Source organism: Pongo pygmaeus, chromosome 4 (genome assembly GCF_028885625.2).
Source record: "Pongo pygmaeus isolate AG05252 chromosome 4, NHGRI_mPonPyg2-v2.0_pri, whole genome shotgun sequence".
In the NCBI taxonomy this organism is placed as follows: domain Eukaryota; kingdom Metazoa; phylum Chordata; class Mammalia; order Primates; family Hominidae; genus Pongo; species Pongo pygmaeus.
Window position 1 is genome coordinate 144794349 of NC_072377.2, and position 22682 is coordinate 144817030.

The following is a 22682-nucleotide window of genomic DNA, read 5'->3' on the forward strand; positions in this document are numbered from 1 at the left end:
ACAGTGATGATGTCCTGAAGCACAGTCTAACATAGGGGTATTAAAATGATGGCCTGAAGCACAGTCTAACATAGGGGTATTAAAATGTAAAAGGAGGCAGGGCACAGTGGCTCACGCTTGTAATCCTAGCACTTTAGGAGGGTGAGGCAGGTGGATCACCCAGGAGTTCAAGACCAGCCTGGCCAACATGGTGAAACACAGTCTCTACTAAAAATACAAAAATTAGCCCAGGCACCTGTAATCCCAGCTACTTGGGAGGCTGAGGCAGGGGAATCACTTAAACCTGGGACATGGAGATTGCAGTGAGCCGAGATCATGACACTGCACCCCAGCCTGGGTAACAAAGCAAGACTTCATCTCAAAAAAAAAAAAAGTAAAAGGAAGTTCTTTTGTTTTCTTTATTCTTTGTACAATTCGTAGGTTCAACAAAGAAGTTCTAAGAAAAAAAAAGACAGTAAGACTATCTTCCCACCATTAAGACAGTGCTTGTGCCAGGCACGGTGGCTCACGCCTGTAATTCCAGCACTTTGGGAGGCTGAGGCGGGCAGATCACGAGCTCAGAAAATTGAGACCATCCTGGCTAACACGGTGAAATCCTGTCTCACTAAAAATACAAAAAATTAGCCGGGCATGGTGGCGTGCGCCTGTAGTCCCAGCTACTCGGGAGGCTGAGGCAGGAGAATGGTGTGAACCTGGGAGGCGGAGCCTGCAGTGAGCCGAGATTGCGCCACTGCACTCCAGCCTGGGAGACAGAGCGAGACTCTGTCTCAAAAAAAAAAAAAAAAGACAGTGCTTGTGTTTACTCTGCTAATAAGGAATATGACTCCCTATCAAGATTAACATGAGGGCAAGTAGTACCCCCACCCCTGCCTATAAGAGACAAGGGCCAGTAGATGAGGCCACTTGGCTGGCTGATGACACAGGGCACAACATGACAAAGCTACAAAAAGCTAAACAAATTCTAGGTAAGCTTTGCACTCATAAATAAGATCAGAAAAAAGAAATCAGGAGAGGGCAAGTATAAAGAAACAGAAAGAACAAAGATGGGTAAAGGGAACCTAGCAAATACAAATGAAAATGGGCTATCAGATTAGAGAACCTGAATCAGACCAGCACCTATGTCATGGAAAAGGTTTGTCCCTCCTGCCATCTACATAAACTGTGGGTAGAGGGTGGGGAAGCATACTCAGTGGGCCAAATCAGTAAAACAAGTTAACAGCGTTTATCAAAAACTGGAACTCTGTCCCCAACCAATATGAACCTTACTCTTTCAGAGATGAACATGGTAAATAGAAATAGCATGGCCTTTGTCTACAGAGCTGGGTATAAATTGTGCCTCCCCAACTTAATACAGGGTATCTCAGGAGAGAAATTGATGATGATGATGATAATGATGATAATTATAGAAGATTAAAATGAAGTAGATTAGACTGACAAGAAACACTAGGTCTAGAAGAAGAGACTGCAGATTTGAAAAGAGGAGCAACACCAAGGACTTGGGGAAAATCATTTAGAACTCTAAATCTGTATCAAGCTTCCAAAGTAACAGGAAACCATATTTGTGATTTACTCAACTGGTGAGAGTTTATATTTCCAAATTCCTACAATGTGCTAAGAAACTAACAGAGTAATCAGAGAACACAAGAAAGAAGCAGCTAACTTAAGATTGAGGAATCAGAAAATGGTTCTCAGGAGAAGTAACTCTATACTAAGATCTGAAGGATTAGTAGATGGAGTTGATAAAGGCAGAAGGAGGAAGTTCCCAAGTGGAGATAACTAGTAGATACTAGTCTAGTAGAATGAAAAAAGAGCAAGCTCCAAAGACTGAGAGTATTGGCCAAGTGTGGTGGCTCATGCCTGTAATCCCAGCACTCTGGGAGGCAGAGGTGGGTGGATCATCTGAGGTCAGGAGTTCAAGACCAGTCTGGCCAACATGCAAAACCCTGTCTCTACTAAAAATACAAAAATTAGCTGGGCGTGGTGGCACACACCTGTAATCCCAGGAGGGATCTCCTGCTGAGGCAGGAGAATTGTTCCAACCCAGGAGGCAGAGGTTGCTGTGAGCCAAGATAGCGCCACTGCACTCCAACCTGGGTGACAGAGACACCGTCTCAAAAAAAAAAAAGACTGAGAGTATTTTTGCATGGCTAAAGCATACAGTATAAGAGAAGGCAGAGGAAATGAGAGGGATGAGAGAAATAAACAGAAATCATATCTTTAAAGGCCTTCAAGGTATGTTAAAAAGTTTGAACTGGTTGGGCATGGTGGCTCACTCACGCCTATAATCCTAGCACTTTGGGAGGCCAAGGCGGGCGGATCACCCGAGGTCAGGAGTTTGAGACCAGGCTGGCCAAAATGTTGAAACCCCGTCTCTACTAAAAACACAAAAAAATTAGCTGGGCATAGTGGCACATGCCTGTAGTCCCAGCTGGCACATGCCTGTAGTCCCAGCTACTCAGGAGGCTGAGGCAGGAGAATCGCTTGTACCCAGGAGGCGGAGGTTGCAGTGAGCCAAGATCATGCCATTGCACTCCAGCCTGGGCAACAAGATCAAAACTCCGTCTCAAAAAACAAAAAAAAATAGTTTGAACTTAACCCTAAGAACAACTATTGGTTTTACATGCGAGAGTAATATGATCAGATTTAACATTTTAGAAAGGTCATTCTAACTTAAATATGTTATAAAAAGAACTGAATGAGACAAGGCTGGATATGGTATCAGTTAATATCCTACTGCAGATGGTGGTGGCAGCCAGTTCAAAGGTGGGAAAAATTCCAAAACGAAATACCATTAATAAACAAAATAAGGAAGAAGTAATCTTCAGAAATACAAATTTTCCAGAATTTATAAAAAAAAAAAAAACACTAATCCTCAGATTCAGGAAACCCAACAAATTCTAACTAAGATAAAGAAAAAAATATTAGCCATGCGTGGTGGCGTGCCTGTGGTCTCAGCTACTTGGGAGGCTGAGGTGGGAGGATTGCTTAAGCCTGGGAGGTGGAGGCTGCAGTGAGCTGAGATCACCCAACTACAAGCCAACCTGAGTGACAGAGTGAGACCCCATCTCAAATTAAAAAAAAAAAAAAAAAGAAAAGAAAAGGAATAAATCGACACCTACACACATCCCAGAGAAACTACAAAGCATGGAAGACATAGACAAGTAAAAACAGGTAAAGAGAAAAGACAAATTAACAACAATTAGACTAACAGATGACTTCTTAACAGCAACAGTGGAAGCCACAAGTCAGTAGAATGGTTATCTTTAAAAGACCTGAGAGGTCAGGTGCTGTGGCTCACACCTGTAATCCCAGCACTTTGGGAGGCTGAGGTAGGCAGATCACTGGAGGTCAGGAGTTCGAGACCAGCTTGGCCAACATGGTGAAACCCCGTCTCTACTAAAGATACAAAAAGTAGCCAGGCATGGTGGCTGTAATCCCAGCTACTTAGGAGGCTGACGCAGGAGAATCGCTTGAACCCAGAAGGCGGAGGCTGCAGTGAGCCAAGATCATGCCACTGCACTCCAGCATGGACAACAGAGCAAGACGCCAACTCAAAACAATAAAAAATAAATAAATATAAACAGAAGAGCTGAGAAATTCCTAATATAAAACAAAATAAGACATACGCCCCAGTCAGGCATGGTGGCTCACGTCTGTAATCCCAGCATTTTGGGAGGCCAAGGTGGGCAGATCACGAGGTCAGGAGTTCGAGACCAGCCTGGCCAACATGGTGAAACCCCATCTCTATTAAAAATACAAAAATTAGCCAGGCATAGTGGGCCTGTAGTCCCAGGTACTCAGGAGGCTGAGGCAGAAGAATTGCTTGAACCTGTGGGGCAGAGGTTGTGGTGAGCCAAGACACACCACTGGACTCCAGCCTGGGCGACAGAAGGAGACTCCGTCTCAAAAACAAAAAACAAACAAACAAAAAAAAAACATAAGCTCCAAACTTCGTATACAGTAATAATGAGCACTTGCCCCCCCAACACTGTATTCTCTAAATATCACTGCCCACTAAACTGACAGATTAAGGAGAAACTGATAAACACTGTCACAGAGGAAGACTCATCACATCTCTCAGTAACTAAATGAATAAGCAGATGATAATTCACTAAGATACACAGAAAATTTGAACATCACAATTAACAGTGTATATGCGCATAAGTGCACATGTAGGGGTGTGCTGAAGTAATAAAACTATAAAGTTGTAGCAGTGGAAAAGTATAGGATTGTTTCAGAGAACAGAGGGGAGTATACACTGGGTGATACTGTTAAAAGCACAGGTTAGAGAAGTACTGGAGAACACATTAAATGCTGAAATAAGGCTCATGGTAAGGAGCCCATGATGATGGGAATCAAAAAAAAGAAATTGTGTATAAACTGGATTTATATTACTAAAGTAGAAAGATAAACTGTCAAATGATGGAAAACAGTATATATAGCATAATTCCTATTTTAAAAAAAGGTTGTGTATATGCATGTATGAATGTCTTGATACAAATATAGAAGTTTGGAGTGATACAGAAACTGTAGAGGTGACATTTGGATGTACCGAGGGTGGAAAAACAAAGTAATATTTTCATTGTTTAATCATTTGTTTTATATTTTATTTTATTTATGGCGTACTTCTATTGCTTTTATAATGTAAATAACATGTAAAATGAAAAATTAAAAAAGAAAAAAGAACTTCCTAAAAGATAAAACATTCTACCAGTATTTGAGACACTCAACAAAAGGAAACTTTCAGAAAGTAAATTTCTTAATACTCACCAGAACTCAGCAGTACGGTATTGATAAAATCATCACCTGTGGCAATTTCACCTTGATAATTGGGTTTTTTGGGGTTTTTTTTTTTCCCTAAAGAGACAAGGTCTTGTTATGTTGCCCAGGCTGGAATGCCTCAGGCAATCCTCTCGCTTCAGTCTCCCATAGCTGGGACTACAAGCATTTGCCACTGTGCCCGCTCTGCTAATTTTTTAATCATAAAAGTTAACAACAAAAAAAGTTAATGTATACTTGTCACAATTTATTATTACAGAGATTGTAAGAAAAAAATCAAGGCCGGGAGCGGCGGCCTATGATTCCCAGCACTTTGGGAGGCCGAGGCAGGCGGATCATCTGAGGTCGGGAGTTCGAGACCAGCCTGACCAACAAGGAGAAATCCCATCTCTACTAAAAATACAAAATTAGCAGGGCGTGGTGGCGTATGCCTATAATCCCAGCTACTTGGGAGGCTGAGACAGGAGAATTGCTTGAAGCCAGGAGGCGGAGGTTGCAGTGAGCCGAGATCACACCATTGCGCTTCAGCCTGGGCAACAAGAGCAAAACTCCGTCTCAAAAAGAAAAAAGAAAGAAAGAAAAAGAAAAAATCATTTACCCCTACGTCCCCTCTAATTTCTTTAGGGTAACCAGTATTAACAATTTAATATATATCCTTACATATCATCTTCAATATTCATACACAAATGTTTGTTTTTTGTTTTCATAAAGAGAATTATATACACATTACCTTGCTACTTATTATTCATTAGGACAATTTTAAATATATTTACCTACAGTTGCAAAAATGCATTTTTTTGTTTTATCTACATGAAATGATTTTGTTTGGGTTTTTAAAGATACTTTTGTTTCTTATGAGTGAAAACACAAGATAATCAAATTGAACCTCTTAGAACAGTTGAGCTGATTAAAATGTTAAAATAGGACACAATAACAACCTGGTTATCACAGGCTGTTTTTTCTTTACTTGGTTTTTTTGCTTTTTTGTTTTGTTTTTACAATACACTTTTCTAAGCTGCAAATCTATTATCAAGTTTGTTTCAACTATCAGTAGTTAAAAATAAGCCTAAGTAACCTAAGATACTGCATACTCCCAGGCCAGGCCAATTCAGTGCCCCTAAGAAATCCTCAGGAGGCTACAAGTTGTAGCTCCCAAATTCAGCAGAGGGCTGAGTTAGATTCTGATCCTCTGCCTCAAATAGTACTCACAGAAATTAGATGAAATGACCTATGAAGTCAATGTATCCACCCACATGTCGGGAAATCTTAGTCCCTAAGAAATAATAACCAGCTTTTTGTCCAGTCTAACTTTTACTATACACAGGATGGGCCTTTCACCAAAGCCCAAGAAGAATATCTCACTAAAGGTCTTAATGTATAAATAAATTATAATAATAAAAATAATAAAGTAATATTTCCAAAGATTTGCTTACTGTTACCTATCATCTTTTTCCCTAGCTAAAAAGAAAAAATTGTTCTCATTGGAGCACCATCCTTCAGATAGTTAATTGGTTACAGCTTGCTGCTTTGTCCTTATATAGAACCTAATTTAGGTTAAAGAAATTACAATGTGTAAAAAAGACCCTATACCAAGATCCTCTAAAATTTATCATTATTACCCACTCTCCTGCCCATCCACCACAATCCACTACACGTGTTGTTTAAATATACATTACATCTTGTTTATGGTTTTGTTTTTTTTTAAAGAATAAACACATTCAAGGGCAATGAACAAAATACGTTCAGGTTAAAACCATCTTATCAAAATTCTCTACAGTTCCAAAGAACTATTCCTTTTTTTGTTGTTTTGGTCTTATATGCGCCATGAATATGAATAGGACAGCTTCACGGCTCCAACGTAATTATAAAAAATAAAAATAATATGACATTACTTTGGCAGGCAGGCATACATTTTCATTTAATATGACACAATAAGATTACTACTTTCTCCCAAAAGTTAACTCCTATTGCCAATAAAAACTTACTTCTAGTTCTTTAATTTTTTCTTCTGCTATTTTCTGCTTCTCTAACAGCTGATTGTGAATTGCTTCCTTGGACTGAAGAATAAACCTATGAAACACAAGAAAGTTGAAAATTAAGCCACATGACTATTGTATTCATCGAAATCAACGGCTACATACTACAAATATTAAACTGAGCAAACTAAAAGGACAAATGCATATTAACATAATATGTCAAGCTCAGGAAACCACCACAAGTTTAAACCTTCCTGGCTGAATAGCAATAAAGGCTTAAAAGCAGATTCTGCTTTCTTATTTAATATAGGAATCAGGCAGGGAATAGTGGTGTGGGCCTACAGTCCCAGATACTCAGGAGGCTGAGGTGGGAGGATTGTTTGAGCCCAGGTGTCTGAGTCTAGTCTGGGCAACATAGCAAGACCCTGTCTCATTAAAAAAAAAAAAAAAAGGCCGGGGGAGGGGGCGGGGCGGGGTGTGGGAGTTGGGCACAGTGGCTCACACCTGTAATCCCAGCACTCTGAGAGGCCAAGGCAGGAGGATTGCTTGAGCCTGGGAGTTCAAGACCAGCCCAGGCAACATGATGAGACCCCATCTCTACAAAAAATAAATTTAAAATATTAGCCAGGCACAGTGGCACACGCCTGTAGTCCCAGCTACTAGGGAGGCTGAGGTGGGAGGATCAATTGAGACTGGGATATCAAGGCTGTAGTGAGCCATGATTGTGCTACTGCACTCCAGCTTGGGTAACAGAGCAAGATCCCGTCTTAAAAACATAAAAAAAAGAAAAGAAAAGAAAATTAGGCTTCAAGTAGATTCATATGTAAAAGAAAAAATAATAAAGGAATAAAAATATATCATAAGCTAAGAGAAAAGTCAACATACAAACAAATACCCTATAAGTTTTGTTTTTTCAGTTATCTGTTTCAATTTTTATCTAGATATTTTTTAAACAATATTTGTAAAGTGGAGCAACCCTCCATTTTTTTTTTTTTTTTTTTTTTTGTAACAGCAGTAACTCATGACCTTTTAAAGTCACAATCAAGTACTGTGTTAGGATCAATGCATTAGTGTTTATATGAGTTCCTCAAACAAAAAGCACTGTATAAGCCTTAGTATCTTTTATTATTATTTCCAGAGTGTATAGTACCTCTGAAAAGCTCAAAATGTACAAGTGGAAATTTTCAACTTTTTCCATTTTACAGTCAGGCACATTATTTGCCACTGATGAGGGCGGAAATATGGAGAAGTTTTAAAAATTAACACTGAAACTGTTTTATGACTTTATGTTCACAATTCTTGCTTCAGGGAAAGGAAGAACAAACTTTTATAGCCCCAAGTATTTCCCCTCCACTGGAACCAAGGGAAAAGACCCCAGTTATGCAAATCTCTTTCAGGACTGTCTAAGGAAGCTAAAATAGATTTCAATTTAATATTGCAATTAATTAAGCAAGATTTTTCTTCTCTTTGCACTAACAGAGTTCAGCAACAAAGAACTAAACATCATCTCTTAACAAAAAGTCAAATGAGAAAACATATCATGGTAGCAACATGCAGTTTCTTCTACCAACCCCACAAAAACATCATTGTGCCTAGGTGGGTTCTTATCAAGAGAGTCTGTTATTATAGATATAAGACAAGTAAAAACAGACCAAAAAGGGCAATTAGCTATGCCTCAACACCTGGAAGGAAACTGCCTTGTCCCCTCTTCTTCATAACTAAGCCTTACCACACATATTAATAAAATCTGAAGAACTTCTTTTACTCCACTAATTATTAAGCTCATATCCTAATGTGGCCAGCCCAGATAATTTTTTTTTTTTTTTTTGAGATGGAGTCTCGCTCTGTTGCCCAGGCTAGAGTACAGTGGCATGATCTTGGCTCACTGCAAGCTCTGCCTCCCGGGTTCACGCCATTCTCCTGCCTCAGCCTCCCGAGTAGCTGGGACTACAGGCGCCCACCACCACGCCTGGCTAATTTTTTCTATTTTTTAGTAGAGACAGGGTTTCACCATGTTAGCCAGGATGGTCTCGATCTCCTGACCTCGTGATCTGCCCGCCTCGGCCTCCCAAAGTGCTGGGATTACAGGCGTGAGCCACCACGCCCAGCCTAGCCCAACTGATGATCTTAGTCTTCAGTAGTAACTTGATTCTTTGTGAAAACCTTACTGTATATTTACAAGAAAGAGAGCCCACATTCATGCAAAACAAGGATTAATTCTATGTCTTTTACTATAGAACCCTTCATGTGTAAAATATTCTTACTGGATCCAAGAGATGGGTGCTATTTCAGATAAGATTATGGTTTACAGAATATTTTTCTCAGAACTAACTCATATTTGTATTTGAAGAGTTGTTTTGAACAGTATTAAGTCTCAGTAATGCTATGTAAAAACTATTCTAAAACAAGGTGCAAGAGTTACCAAATTATGTCATGACATGTGTGATTTTACTGAGAAAGTCTTTTAGCCATGGAAATAATTTTTTGAGTAAAATAAACATTTTTAAGTAGCACTGATAGCTGGCCAATGAGTACTATTCTCAAACAAAAGGTCATCAAGACATCATCTTTATTAGTGTCTGGGAAAATTTCAAAGCTAAGATTAGAGGTCAAGTCATTACTTATGTGGCCTTTAAAAATAAAGTATCTGAACAGATACTAAATCTCTTGAGCAGAAAATAAAATTACTAGAAAGCAAGAACACTCAACAACAAAAACATGTTTTTCCATGACCACATATCCTTTGAGGTAGCTATACTGGACTGTGCCAACTTCAAAGGCCAGAGAGATTCCACCAAAGCTGGCCAACTTACTACTATAAACCTAAGGACATCTCAGCCACGCAAGTTTTAAACAAGGATGAATGTTGGGTAAATGCAAATGTCTACCTCAAAGAGTAGTTACACAGTAAAAATTCAAACACAAAAACTTATGGAAATTTAAAAAGTGGCAAAGATATATTGTATGAAGATTGGAAAAGGCTCCAAGAAACATCTGATTTCTGAAAAAAAGTCTTTGGAAAACATCTTTCCTATTGTTTTAAAAGGGCATTGGATTATCAGATACTATGTGAAGAGAAAGGATTTATCACGATAATACGAGTCTTATCATAAGCAAATATTATGTACACAGTTTGTCAATGTAGAGAATCTCATAGTCATCCTGCCTGATTGTTTATGGAAAGCCAAATAGTAAATAAAGAATTCTGGAGTTCAAAATGTACCAATAAGGAAAAATAAACCATGAAGAGGGAAAGTACTCTCTCATGACAAATAATACGCAGATAACATGCTTAAAATACTCAGGATTATATAACCTGAATTCGAGTTGATGCTTTGCAAAAGGTCTCTTCTTTGACCTGGAAATCAGTGCCATGTGCCTCTGCATGGTCCACTCTCAAGGACTTGTAACCTGCTATTTCACTTCCTCATTTATTTGTAATTATGCCATCTGAAAACGTAATTCTGAGACTTTCGGTTTTGATTATTTGAGAAACATCAGACTCCGTTTTCTAAATCATCCTGCAGTTTGGTACAACTTCCACTTTCTTATAACTCAGTATGAATCAAAACCGTTGTTCACCTGCCCAAAACACAATCCCAGATCACTTGCACTGCTGCATTTTGGACACACTTTCCAAAGTATGGTCACCTAGACATATGCTATTCAGAAACAACAAAATGCTTATGACAAGTTCACTTTCGGTGGGAAATTTTTAGAGGGTGTCTAAAAACGTATCCTAATAGCATTTAGGTTTCAGGGTATCCACAAATTAAGCAGCATAGAAAAGACATAAGAATGAGCCTATCTTCAGGAGAATGGCGTAAACCCAGGAGGCGGAGTTTGCAGTGAGCCGAGATCGCGCCACTGCACTCCAGCCTGGGTAACAGAGCGAGACTCCATCTCAAAAAAAAAAAAAAAAAAAAGAATGAGCCTATCTTGCTTCTTTGCCTAACTCCACTGGTGAGGAAAGTTACCGAATTTTCACGTCGTAATTTTTAGCGTGGAAGAAAGTAGAAATAAATTTAACTTCTTTTTTTAAATTTTTTTTAATTGAATTTATTTCTTACTTTAGTCACCTTCTTAGTAAGGAAGTGATTAAAACTTTATGGCACATCCACATTGTGGACTGCTCAGTGAGTTACAGACTTCTGTTATTGGCATAATGAAGAGTAGATACCCTGAACACTCCTGATTAAAAACAAAGCAAAAAAAAAAAAATTTCTTTTAACATTTTGTTGAACTAACACAAAAGGAAGGATTCCACAAAGGTTGAAAGTGAAGTGAAACTGGGAATTCAGGAATGTAAGACAGCAGTAAATTGGCTTTCATCCTGAGAGTTTATGCTGAATCCTGGAGACCTTAAGCATCCACACTGGCACAGAAATAGGATACAAAACAGGAGATAAAACCAAGGGGGCAGCCAGGCATAATGGCATGCACCTGTAGTCCTAGCTACTCAGAAAGCTGAGGTGTGAGGATTGCTTAAATCCAAGAGTTCAAGTCCAGCCCAGGCAACATAGCAATGCCCCATCTCTAAAAAATACATAAAATTTTTTTAAAAAGAATGACTAATTAAATAAAAAACCAAACTGAAATTTAAAAAAATATATATTTTTTATTGACATGTAAAGATGTCAATATAGTAAGTTAGTAAGTAAAAACTCAAGTTTAAAAAATTAGCATGTTGGCCAGGCGTGCTGGTTCACACCTGTAATCCCTGCACTTTAGGAGGCCGAGGTGGGTGGGTCACTTGAGGTCAGGAGTTAGAGACCCGCCTGGCCAACATGGTGAAACCCCATCTCTACTAAAAATACAAAAAAATTAGCCGGTGTGGTGGCAGGTGCCTGTAATCCCAGCTACTCGGAAGGCTGAGACAGGAAAATCACTTGAACCCAGGAGACGGAGGTTGCAGTGAGCCAAGATCGTACCATTGCACTCCAGCCTGGGTGACAGAGTGAGACTCTGTCTCAAAAAAAAAAAAAAAAAAAAGAAAAATCAGCATGTCATTCCATTTTCAAGATGAAAAAATATGTAAAGTAAACAAGGATTTACACAAAGATGAAATGGGACTGGAAAAGAAAGAGAGCTTTTTAAAATTCATCGCTTGAAAAATGTTTCCTCTTGAATCCTCAATTTTTTTTTTTTTTGGGGGGGGAGACAGTCTTGCTCTGTTGCCCAGGCTGGAGTACAGTGATGCCACCTCAGCTCACTGCAAACTCCACCTCCAGGGTTCAAGCAATTCTCGTGCCTCAGCCTCTGGAGTAGCTAGGATTATGGGTGCCTGCCACCACACCCAGTTAATTTTTGTATTTTAGTAGTGATAGGATTTTACCATGTTATCCAGGCTAGTCTCGAACTCCTGACCTCAGGTGATCCAACCGCCTCAGCCTCCCAAAGAGTTGGGATTACAGGAGTGAGCCACCATGCCCAGCCAAAGTTTTCTAAGTATGTAAAAAAATTACCAAGTACAAAAATAAGACCTAGTCGGGTTAAATACCTTGCCCAGCTTGTATGTATTAGATTAGAATACTCGGTCTTTTTTGTACCATATTATAATGGCTCTAATGTAAGTTATTATAAATATGTGTGTATGTGAATACATGTATACAAATAATCCAATCAACCTTGGATTAACTAGTTGGCTAAATTTGTTTCTCCCAAGAGATACAGGCAAACAATTCTGAAATTGCTGTATATGTGTACTGGGATAAATAAATAAGTAAATGGACAATGGATGGTAGGAGCCAGGTTTCTCATATTAGAGAGAAGTTACAGATAAGCAAGAAAGGAAGGCTAAAATGAACCTGTGGTATCGAAGAGTCGGAGATATCAGTATAAACTCACATTCAGCTTAGTATGTGTACAGTGATGAACAGACAAGAAACAACTGTAGATATGTACATACACATGAATTAGTAGCATATATACACATATTATCTATTGCTAGTCACCAGAGGGCCTAGAAACAGTAACACCTCAGTAGTAACAAATAAACCCAGTGACCAGATATAGGTTTCTAAATAACCATTCTCCAATAAAAGGAATCAGGAACCACAGCTTCTTGGAGAAATGACTAACTATAGGGCTCGGCAGGGAAAATATAAGATGAACCTGGAGCATACTGCAGTATGAGAAGGTCAGGAAGTACTGTAAAAACAAAAAGCTAAAGAAAAGACAAGCCACGGATGGAAGAAAATATTTGCAAAACACATATCTGATAAAGGATTTGCATCTAAATTATGCAAAGAACTCTTAAAATTCAACAATAAGAAAACAAACGACCATATTTAAAACAGGCAAAAGATCTGACAGACACCTCACCAAAGATAACACAGATGGCAAATAAGCATGTGAAAAGATATTCAACATCATATGTTATTAGGGAACTATAAAATAAAATTATGAGATACTGCCACACACCTAGTATAATGGATAAAATCCAAAACACTGAGAACACCATATGCCGGTGAAGCTGTGAAGCAACTGAAACTCTCATTCACTGATGGTGGGAATGCAAAAATGGTACAGCCCACTTTGGAAGACAGTTTGGCAGCTTCTTACAAAGCTTAACAGATGATCAATCAAATGCAGTCCATTATCCAAATGAGCTGAAAACTTCCATGCACATGTGCAAACGTTTACAGCTGCTTCATTTGTAACCGCCAAAACTTGGAACCAACCAAAATATTCTTCAATAAGTGAATGGATAAACTGTCAGTACATTCATACAATAGAATATTATTCGACAACAAAACGAAATGAGGTATCAAGCCACAAAGACACAGAGGAGTCTTAAATGCATATTGCTAAGTCGAAGAAACCAGTATAGTATGAAAGGCTATATACTGCATCATTCCAACTATATGAGATTTCGGAAAAGGCAAAACTATATATAGAAACAGTAAAAAGGTCAGTGGTCACCAGGGAAGACAGTAGGGAAGGAAGGGGAAGAAGGGAAGAACAACAGGTGGAGCACAAGGAATTTGGGGGACAGTGAAACTATACTGTATGATAACACAAAGAGTGACCCCTAATGTAAACTATGGATCTTAGTTAACAATAATTTATCAATATGTTTTCATCAATTGTAACGAAAGTACCACACTAATGCCAGATGTTAATAAGAGAAGAAACAGTGTGGGAGAGAGTGGAAAGGGAGTGAGAGCTTGCTGTTCTTTCTGCTCAATTTTTCTGTAACCTAAAACTACTCTAAAAAAATAAAGTTGCTGGCCGTGCACAGTGGTTCATGCCTGTAATCCCAGCACTTGGGGAGGCAGAGGCGGGCAGATCACCTGAGGTCAGTAGTTTGAGACCAGCCTGGACAACATGGCAAAACCCCATCTCCACTAAAAATAAAAAAAATGAGCCAGACATGGTGGCGGGTACCTGTAGTTCCAGGTACTCGGGAGGCTGAGGCAGAGAACTGCTCAAACCCAGAAGACGGAGTTTGCAGTGAGCCGAGATCACACCACTGCACTCCAGCCTAGGCGACAGAGGGAGACTCTGTCTCAAAAAACAATAATGATAGTTGCCAGGCGCAGTGGCTCACGCCTGTAATCCCAGCACTTTGGGAGGCTGAGGTGAGGGGATCACTTGAGTCCAGGAGTTCAAGACCAGCATGGGCAACATGACAAAATCCCATCTCTACAAAAAAATTTTTAAATTAGCTGGGTTTGGTGGCACATGCCTGTAATCTCAACAATTTGGGAGGCTGAGGTAGAGAACTGCTTGAGCCCAGGAGGTCAAGGATGCAGTAACCCACAATCACACTACTGCATTTCAAGACTGAGAGCAAAAAAAAAAAAAAAAAAAAAAAAAAAAAAAAAAAAAAAGATCTCAAAGAGCTCCCAATGGTCAAAGCAGAATTATTTGAGCAACAAAATAAATAATGTAGTACTAGATTATAACACAGACATACAGCACCTGGACCCTGCCATACATAGACAAAAGCAATCTACAGATCACTGTATGCTCAAATCTAACTCTGAGGGATGCTGCTGCTTCATCTCTGTACTATGCTATCCATGTTTCCCTCATTAACTACTGTATCCATAAATCCCTCCTTCCTCTTTCTTCTCCAGTGCCCACACTACAAGCACTATGCAAGACTCTCTGCTAAACAATCTCTACCCAAAGTCCCTAGGAGAACTCATTTATCTTCAAGGCCTCAACTTAGCTAATAACCCTCAAAATAATATCAACCACTATCACCTGCACCATGTCCAGCATCTATGGTCACTTCTACTTGTATGTTCCATATCACCTCAAATTCGACATGGCCCAAATTAAACTCATTTTATCAACCCACACCAACATCCCCTAGGAGCAGTTTCACCATCTCGACTTCAGCTTCCATCAATATCACCATATGCAAGTCCCAAAACGGCAGATATCCTCCTTATATTTCCAATTTATCACTTTCTCTCATACTGACCCTTCACCTCACTATTCCACTTCCACCACCTTAATTTATGCTCTTATTACTAACCTCCTGAATAGCTTTCTGCCTGCCTATGCTCCCAGACTAAACTCTGCCTAATTCATCCTAAATATATCAAGTTTTCATATAGCTAGCCCTCAGTTATTGATCACTATAATAATCGTTGATGACTTTGGCAGACACTATTGTTTATCCCATATCCATTTCCTTTTCTTTGTTGATTGAGCCCCAGTTTTGTTTGGGTACTCTCTATTTTCCCAAGTAAATCAGAGAATTGAGTTCTAAGCTGAATCTTGATTGGCCTTACCCAATCATTGCAGTTGCATCCCCCAAGATTTAAGCCTAAGCATGTGACTCAGTTTCTGTCATGAAATATAAGTGGGAGACCATTAGAAAACTTCTGGAAAGGTGCTCCCACGAAGGTGACACCAGAAAACATGGCACTTTCTCACTCTGGTTGTTGTCATGCCTCAATAAAATCCCTGGAATTCTTGTAGCCAAGCTAACAAGCACGTGGAGAAGGGCAGGGCCAGCGTACCGAAATAAGTGGAACTGAAGCCCAGCATACGGCCCCTGAGGAGGCCTGACCTATATGACATGAGTAAATCTCAGAAGCATTACACTCAGTGAAAGTACAAAATATAATGACTCCATTTATATATTGCATCTATATAAAGTTCTAAAACAGAAAAAATTAATCTACAGTCATAGAAATCAGATTAGCAGCAGCTTGGAGCCAGGATTAAGGAAGGAGAGGATTGAGTTGAAAGAAGCAAGAAAGAAGTTTTTAAAGTGATGAAAATGTTCTTTATCGTGACTGGGGTGGTGGTTACATTTGTCAAAATTCACCCAACTGTACTCCTAAAATGAATGCATTTTATTCTATATAAGTTATAACTCAATAATGCTGATTCTTTAAGAAAGACATCTGATACTATGGAGGGTAGAAGAAGGGAAAAAAAGAAAGACAATTAGTATCATTGTCCCCAGATGGTGAGGTACGATGAAGAAAAATAAAGCCAACAAGGGGCAAATAAATGTGGGTGCTGGTTAAGTGTATACTTTTAAATAGGATGGTCATGAAAGGCCTCATTGCCTCTTTAGAAACGACCTGAAGGAAGAGAAAGGGTAAGCCATGGAGACACCCGGAAGAAGGCTTCAGGCAGAGAAACTGACAAGTGCAAAAGACTTTGTCTTTTTCACTGATGAAATGGGAGGCCATTTGACTACAGTGATCTTGACTTACATTTTAAAAGGATTACTCTGGCTGATCAGTTGAAAACAGACTATAAAGGGTTAAGGACAGAAGCAAGGAGCCTAGTTAGGAAGCAATTGCCATAAACCAATGGTAAATTAGACCAGGGTGGTGGTAAGTAGAAGTCTTCAGATTCTGAACAAAATTTAAAGACAGAGTCAATAGTATTTGCTAATGAGCTGAATATAAGATTGAAGGAGAGGGGCCAAGGGTGACTCTAAGATTTGGAAGAACCTGAAGGGCGGAAAAGCCACGTAGTAATACTGAGAGAGGAGATGGTTGGTTTGTAAACAGCAAAAATTTTATTTTGGCCAAGCTAATTCAGAGATGCCTATTAGACCATCACATGAAGACGTAAAGTAGGCAGCTGAATATACAAGTCTGGAGTTCAGAGAAGGGGTCTAAGTTAAAGATAAAAAATCTGGGAGCGGTCAGTATATAAAAATGCATTTAGAGATACTCCTGGATGAGATTATTAAGAGACTGAGCACATATAGACAAAAAAAAGAAAAAAAAATCCAAGGGCTAAGGACAAAGTCAATTTAATATTTACAAATGCAGAAGAAATGAAGACAGTAAAGGAAGCTGAGAAGGAACGGACAGTGAGGTGGGAGGAATATCAAGAAGTGGTGTCCTGCAAGCCAAGGCAAGAACGTGCTTCAAGGAAGAAAGATCAACAGGACCAAATGGTACTGATAGGTCAAATAAGATGAGAAGTGAGAACTCACTGGAATTATTGGAGAATCACTGTCCCTTCCAGAACCCAATCCCATACAAGCGTTCCTTGTTCTAGTAGAGTAACACACACTGTTATGTTCAATTTTTACTAATTAAAATTTACTGCTTATTTTTAAATCAAAACTATTACTCCTGAAATGGAAGCAGTAGTATGTTAATCTATTTTAAACATGATGTTTATTCCGGGTTACTATTTGGTATTCTAAGTATTCTGGTAAGTAAGCACCTCTGATGTTTACCACTTTTACTCTGGCTTCATCAAACCCCAAACATTTCCACATACAGGCAGTGAGTTATTCCATAACTTTTTCCAAGATATGATCTTTATTTTACTAGTAAGTTAAAATATAGCAATAGATAAAATATTTTAAAATTACTATCCAATGAGTATTAGAGGACAGATAGAGAGCAGAGTACTCCTCGTACAAAAGCAGAATGTCATAGAGAAATATAAATATACTTTGGCACAAATGCCAAAGTCTCAGTCAGACACACACATACAGGATGTATATTGTGATCCAAATCTTTTCACTCTGAGCCAGTGTAAAGGTTGGGCTTAGGGCAGTCATGCTCTCATCTATTTAAAGACACATTTTTGATACTAGACTCCTGTTGCTGTACAAATTTTGGTATCAGAATACTTAAAGTCCTCTTCAAAGCGAAAAGGATAGTGGCTTCCAAGTAATCTAGTTCATTTCAAGACAACTGATCTACTGCAAAACAAGAGTTGGTAATAAGAGTTCCTGGCCAGGACAATAAAATAACATTCTCCCAGACAGGTCCATTTGAACTTAAATTATATAAATGAAATAAGCATACACTCTTCACAAAAGCATGGGCACTAATGGTACATGTAACACACTAGTAATCCTAATTATTTCATCAGAGTAAAGGATATTTGCAGTTAACAGCAATTTCTGATATTATAAATAAAAAAGAATGACAAAAGGCATGACCAAGTGTGTGTTCATATATATGAACTGACTCACCTTCTAAGTCAATATTTTTCTGAGCTCCTTCTTGGATATTTCATTAAGCAGATTATGTTCCTTGACATGAACATTTCAGTCCTCTCTCTCAGATTAGATAGTAAGTTATTCCTAACTTTGCACTATGAAATAAGTGGCAGCTAAAATCAGAAAATTCTTGGTATGGCTTAAAACTGACTGTTTTCAGAGAAATTCAGCTAATTAAGTCAGTTACAGCACACAGTTCCTCAGTGACAAAGTAACAGTTCAAGACTGCTGCTACCTTAATATTTTTACATAGGAACAAGCAAGCAAATGGTACTTTTCACCTTTCGCTCAGTTGCTTATCATCGACTGGAAAACACTGTAGTATCTGCAAATGACTGCTACTTTTCATACAACAAAAGTTGATTTTGTTTAATTCTTTGTCAGTTAAAAAAAAAAAAAAAAAAAAAAAAGACCAGGTCTTTTGATGTCAGGAAATGCAGAAGCAAGCAAAGTCCACCAAGTAGCTAAATGAATCAGTTACATTTATGTTTTTAAAACAGGTCCAAAGCCTAAAATAAGTAACCCCATAGCAAGTTTATTTTAGTATGTTTGTACTCTCAAAGATAACAGACTTCTTTTCCCTTTTTTAACAATAGACATCTAATTAGCATAACATTTTCAAAATTAATTTCCTGTGTTTTGGTGAGAATCTTTAGACTCTGGGGCATATGGGAGGGGAAGCAGGGAAAGAATTATTAAAAAGTACTCATCTGCAGAAGAAACAGGACTATGTAATTCTTACGCAAATGTTTGTTAACTCCCTCTGGCACAAAAACAGTGATGTCATTCTAGACGGCAGTAGAGCAGAGTTATAATGAACATCAAGTTTTTAAATCACTGACAACTTAAGGAAATTAAGAATATGACTTAAAAATCTCCTCTCCCCAGAGTACTAAATCTGTGCAAGAGGAGTGTGTGCCCATCTGGGGTTATATACATATTCAGCGTCAACAAAACTGAAGTCATTTTTCCCTGCACAACAGGAAAAGTTGTTGTTTTCCCTTAGAACTCTGGGCAATGAAAGCCATGACTTTAAATGGCTCTGTATAAAAACACAAGACGGGTGGGTCATGTTCTATTAGTAAAAGCAGCTGAACACCAAGAACTGCTCTTCCTTTAAGTAAAATCTAAAAAATAATCTCATCTTACTTTTGACAACTATCTTTGCTTCACTTTCTCTAAAATACTTTAAAGAGGGTATAAAATGAATTTATAAATTTGCATTTGCAATGTGACTCTCACACCAAAAGTAATCTCACATTATGTTTCCCCTGTAGTATGCACTAAATAAAATATCCAAATTTGATTCTGCTGAGAGCAACAATATAAACTATTTTTACTATAATATCAACAGTATCAACAATATCAATAATATTTACTATACTAAGATTTTTAAAATTTCATTTCCTAATCTCTTAGCAATAAAATATAGTATGACCATTTCTTCAGTTTTAAAATTACCTCAAAGTGACTGGAAGACCAACTCTATAGCTACATGAAATTGTAAAAGGGTTGCAAAACTTGAAGCAGTATGAGCACACCCCTTTCTATTAACATTTAACATAACTAAGGGAAGCTGCAAATATTTCATCCCACCTTTACGATTCAAATTATAGGTCAACATCCAAACTGAGAAATACAATCACAACAAAACCAACATAACATTTTAAACAAAGGGCACTTCAGCCAAGCTGTCATAAAGAGTTCAGATTTCTACAACCTAAACAGTTGAAAAACTGCTTAACTATTTAGATTTTTTTTTAATTGTTACCTATCAAGAATACACCTACTGTTTCACCTTCTGCTTATGCCACATTTGTCTTAAGTTTTACACTTCTGGATCTTTCAACCGTTAGAGATCAACCATTAAATTACTTCAACAAGTAGAAATAGTAACACCGCTCCCAAACAGCAATTTTTGCATTGCTAGACACTTATCTAGTTGGCAGATTTATACCATTGTTCATTCTTAGTTCCTTAAATGTAAAAAATACCCACAGAATGGTAGCATACCTCTAAATTAGTTTAAATATGGTACAAAGTTATTTTTAGTTAGGTTCAAGTTTTAAAAAGGCACTAATTGTTCTATTTAAAGGCTAATCTACTCAAGTTCCTCATATTAAAAAAAAGTTAATTTGTCTCTTTTGGAAAAAAGAAATGTTATTTATGTAATACTCAAGCAAAAAGGGTGTTCAAATAATAGATGTGACATCAAATCAGGGTTAGGATCATACTTATTGTTCATAAAAATAAGCTTGACATTTATTCTAATGATGGTCCTTTCAAACACTAGTATGGTTAAATGTCATTTATGTGCACTTTCAAATATAATTCTTATTTTAAAAATACTCCTATCCCCTACTATGCAAAGTAGAAAAGGAAGAAAACGCCCACACAAGCAATTATAAACATTTTTATCCATGACAAAATATATACAAGAAATATTCACATAACATTTGAGATTTGTCTATTCCCTCCTTGCATGCTAGAAAGATGCAAAGACAAACACTTCCAAATATTCAGACAGATCATTCCCCAGTTGTAACTTTCATCATAGTTCTCAAAGCAGTATGGTGAGGTCAGCTCACAAACAGCTTAAGCAGCAAAACTAGAAATTGGTGGTAGTAGTATCAGGCTACATAACAGCCTCTCTAAAGAATATGAAGTAAGAGAACTAAAATGTGCTGGCAACATGCCAAAAGACTGGATGGAATATAGCTTTGAGCAACAAATACTCAGAGCTTACAGTATATAGCAATTCATCATCTCTTATCCTATAGCTTGGCTTTCCTTGTTTTAAACCAAAAATAGCCATGTATAAGAGGTATTTAACACTACAAAATGTGTCCATACTTATGAAATGAAAGATATCTGGGCCTGCAATGATTTGTTTAACTAAATACATACCCTAAAAAAAAAAATCTGACTTACATTCTGTGTGAAGATGAGGAAGGTAAAATGGATAAAAATACATTGATATTATTATGCATAAAATAGCCTTTATTCTCTAAGGATTGTACTACCCTCAAGCATAATCTTTAAGGTTTGGGTTTTCTATATTTTTAGTTCTGAGTATCTCTTCAACTGGCTCTGGTATTTAGAATTAGACAACCTTCTCAATATATTTAATGAAGAATTAATCCTGTCAGATCAGAGGACGTGATTTTGGTCAGATATAATTTTTTTGACCTTAGTCAAAATATGTTACTTTTATAATTTCATCTTACATGGATCATATATTAAAATAGGATAATAAACTCATTCTTAAGTCTCTAACACTTTCTAAAATACTTTTTTTCTAAGAAACCAAAAGAAAAAAGTTATTTTAGGCCAGAAAAAAGAATCAGATTCAATTCAAATCAATACACATTTAATAGCTATTTTGTGCCAGACATTATACTGAGAATGAGGAAACAAAGATAATATATATACATGGTCTCCCAGAGCTGACAATCTGGTTGGGAAGACTGACCCATTTAAACACACCTACACACTCAATGTACTTTACTAGCTGTAGGAACAAAAGCCCTGCTATCGCCAAGGAAAGAGTGAATGAGTCTGCCCCAGGGGCTGGAAAAATCTTCAGAGGCAAAGTAAGAGTAGAGCTATGTCTTGAAGGATAAGAATTTCACAAGGAAAAGAGGAATATTGCCTGCCAAGGACAATGTTATTCGCCAAAGACTGAGCAAAAGCAGAAAAGCACAAAAACATAACATGCGTAAGGAAACCTATGTGGCAAGGGTAGGATAACAATTTCTGGTACATGTGCTACTACTCTTCTACCCTCACTGTGTAACAGACATCACTAATCAATTAAAGCATGTTTAAAACCCATTTGACATCTCAAAATTCTTCTCAACATATAACACAAACTAGTAGAAGGAGGTAGGTCCATGAGATGAAATATACATGCTATCCTAACCCTGGAAAAAGAAAGTGGTGGGACCTGAGGCAAAGGGTAAATTAAGAACAGATTATGAATAACCATGAATGCAAGGCCAACAAGTTTAGATTTTATCCTGTGGACAACAGAGGATGAACAAAGGACTTTAGGAAGAATATTGATGTGATTAATTCTGAAAGATATGTGAAGAATGGATTTGGACAGACAGAATGAAGGCAGGAAGAAAGAACAGTTAAGATGCTATCATAAAAGTCCAGGCAAGAAGCAATGAGACCGGAATTTCAGCAATGGGAAAATCTACTGCAGGTTCTAAAAGAAAAATGAAGTTTTGGATTTTATTATCTGTGGTTTTAAAATGAAAATTTGGGAAAAAGTAATATTCTAGTCAGAATTCCCAAATAACACTCAAAAAAGAAAAGGAAAAACAAATTAAGGTAAAGACTAGAATTAAAGAAGTGAATCACAATGATACCCAAAATTACTCAAGACTATAAATTCAGAAATAGATATCTCAGGTTTAGCATCAAGAAAGAGAACATCCTCATGACCAGACTAATACTCAGCAAGTCTT

The 22682-nt window shown here is 37.8% G+C and overlaps 1 protein-coding gene across 1 annotated transcript in view; it reads right to left on the reverse strand.

Annotated features, from left to right (window-relative positions):
- The window catches only part of PFDN1 (prefoldin subunit 1), a 58881-nt gene that overhangs the window by 30410 nt on the left and 5789 nt on the right, over nt 1-22682 (reverse strand). The window contains exon 3 of the mRNA XM_054487305.2: nt 6765-6849. Within this exon, the coding sequence (XP_054343280.1) occupies nt 6765-6849 (85 nt within the window). The remainder of the gene's footprint in view (nt 1-6764; nt 6850-22682) is intronic.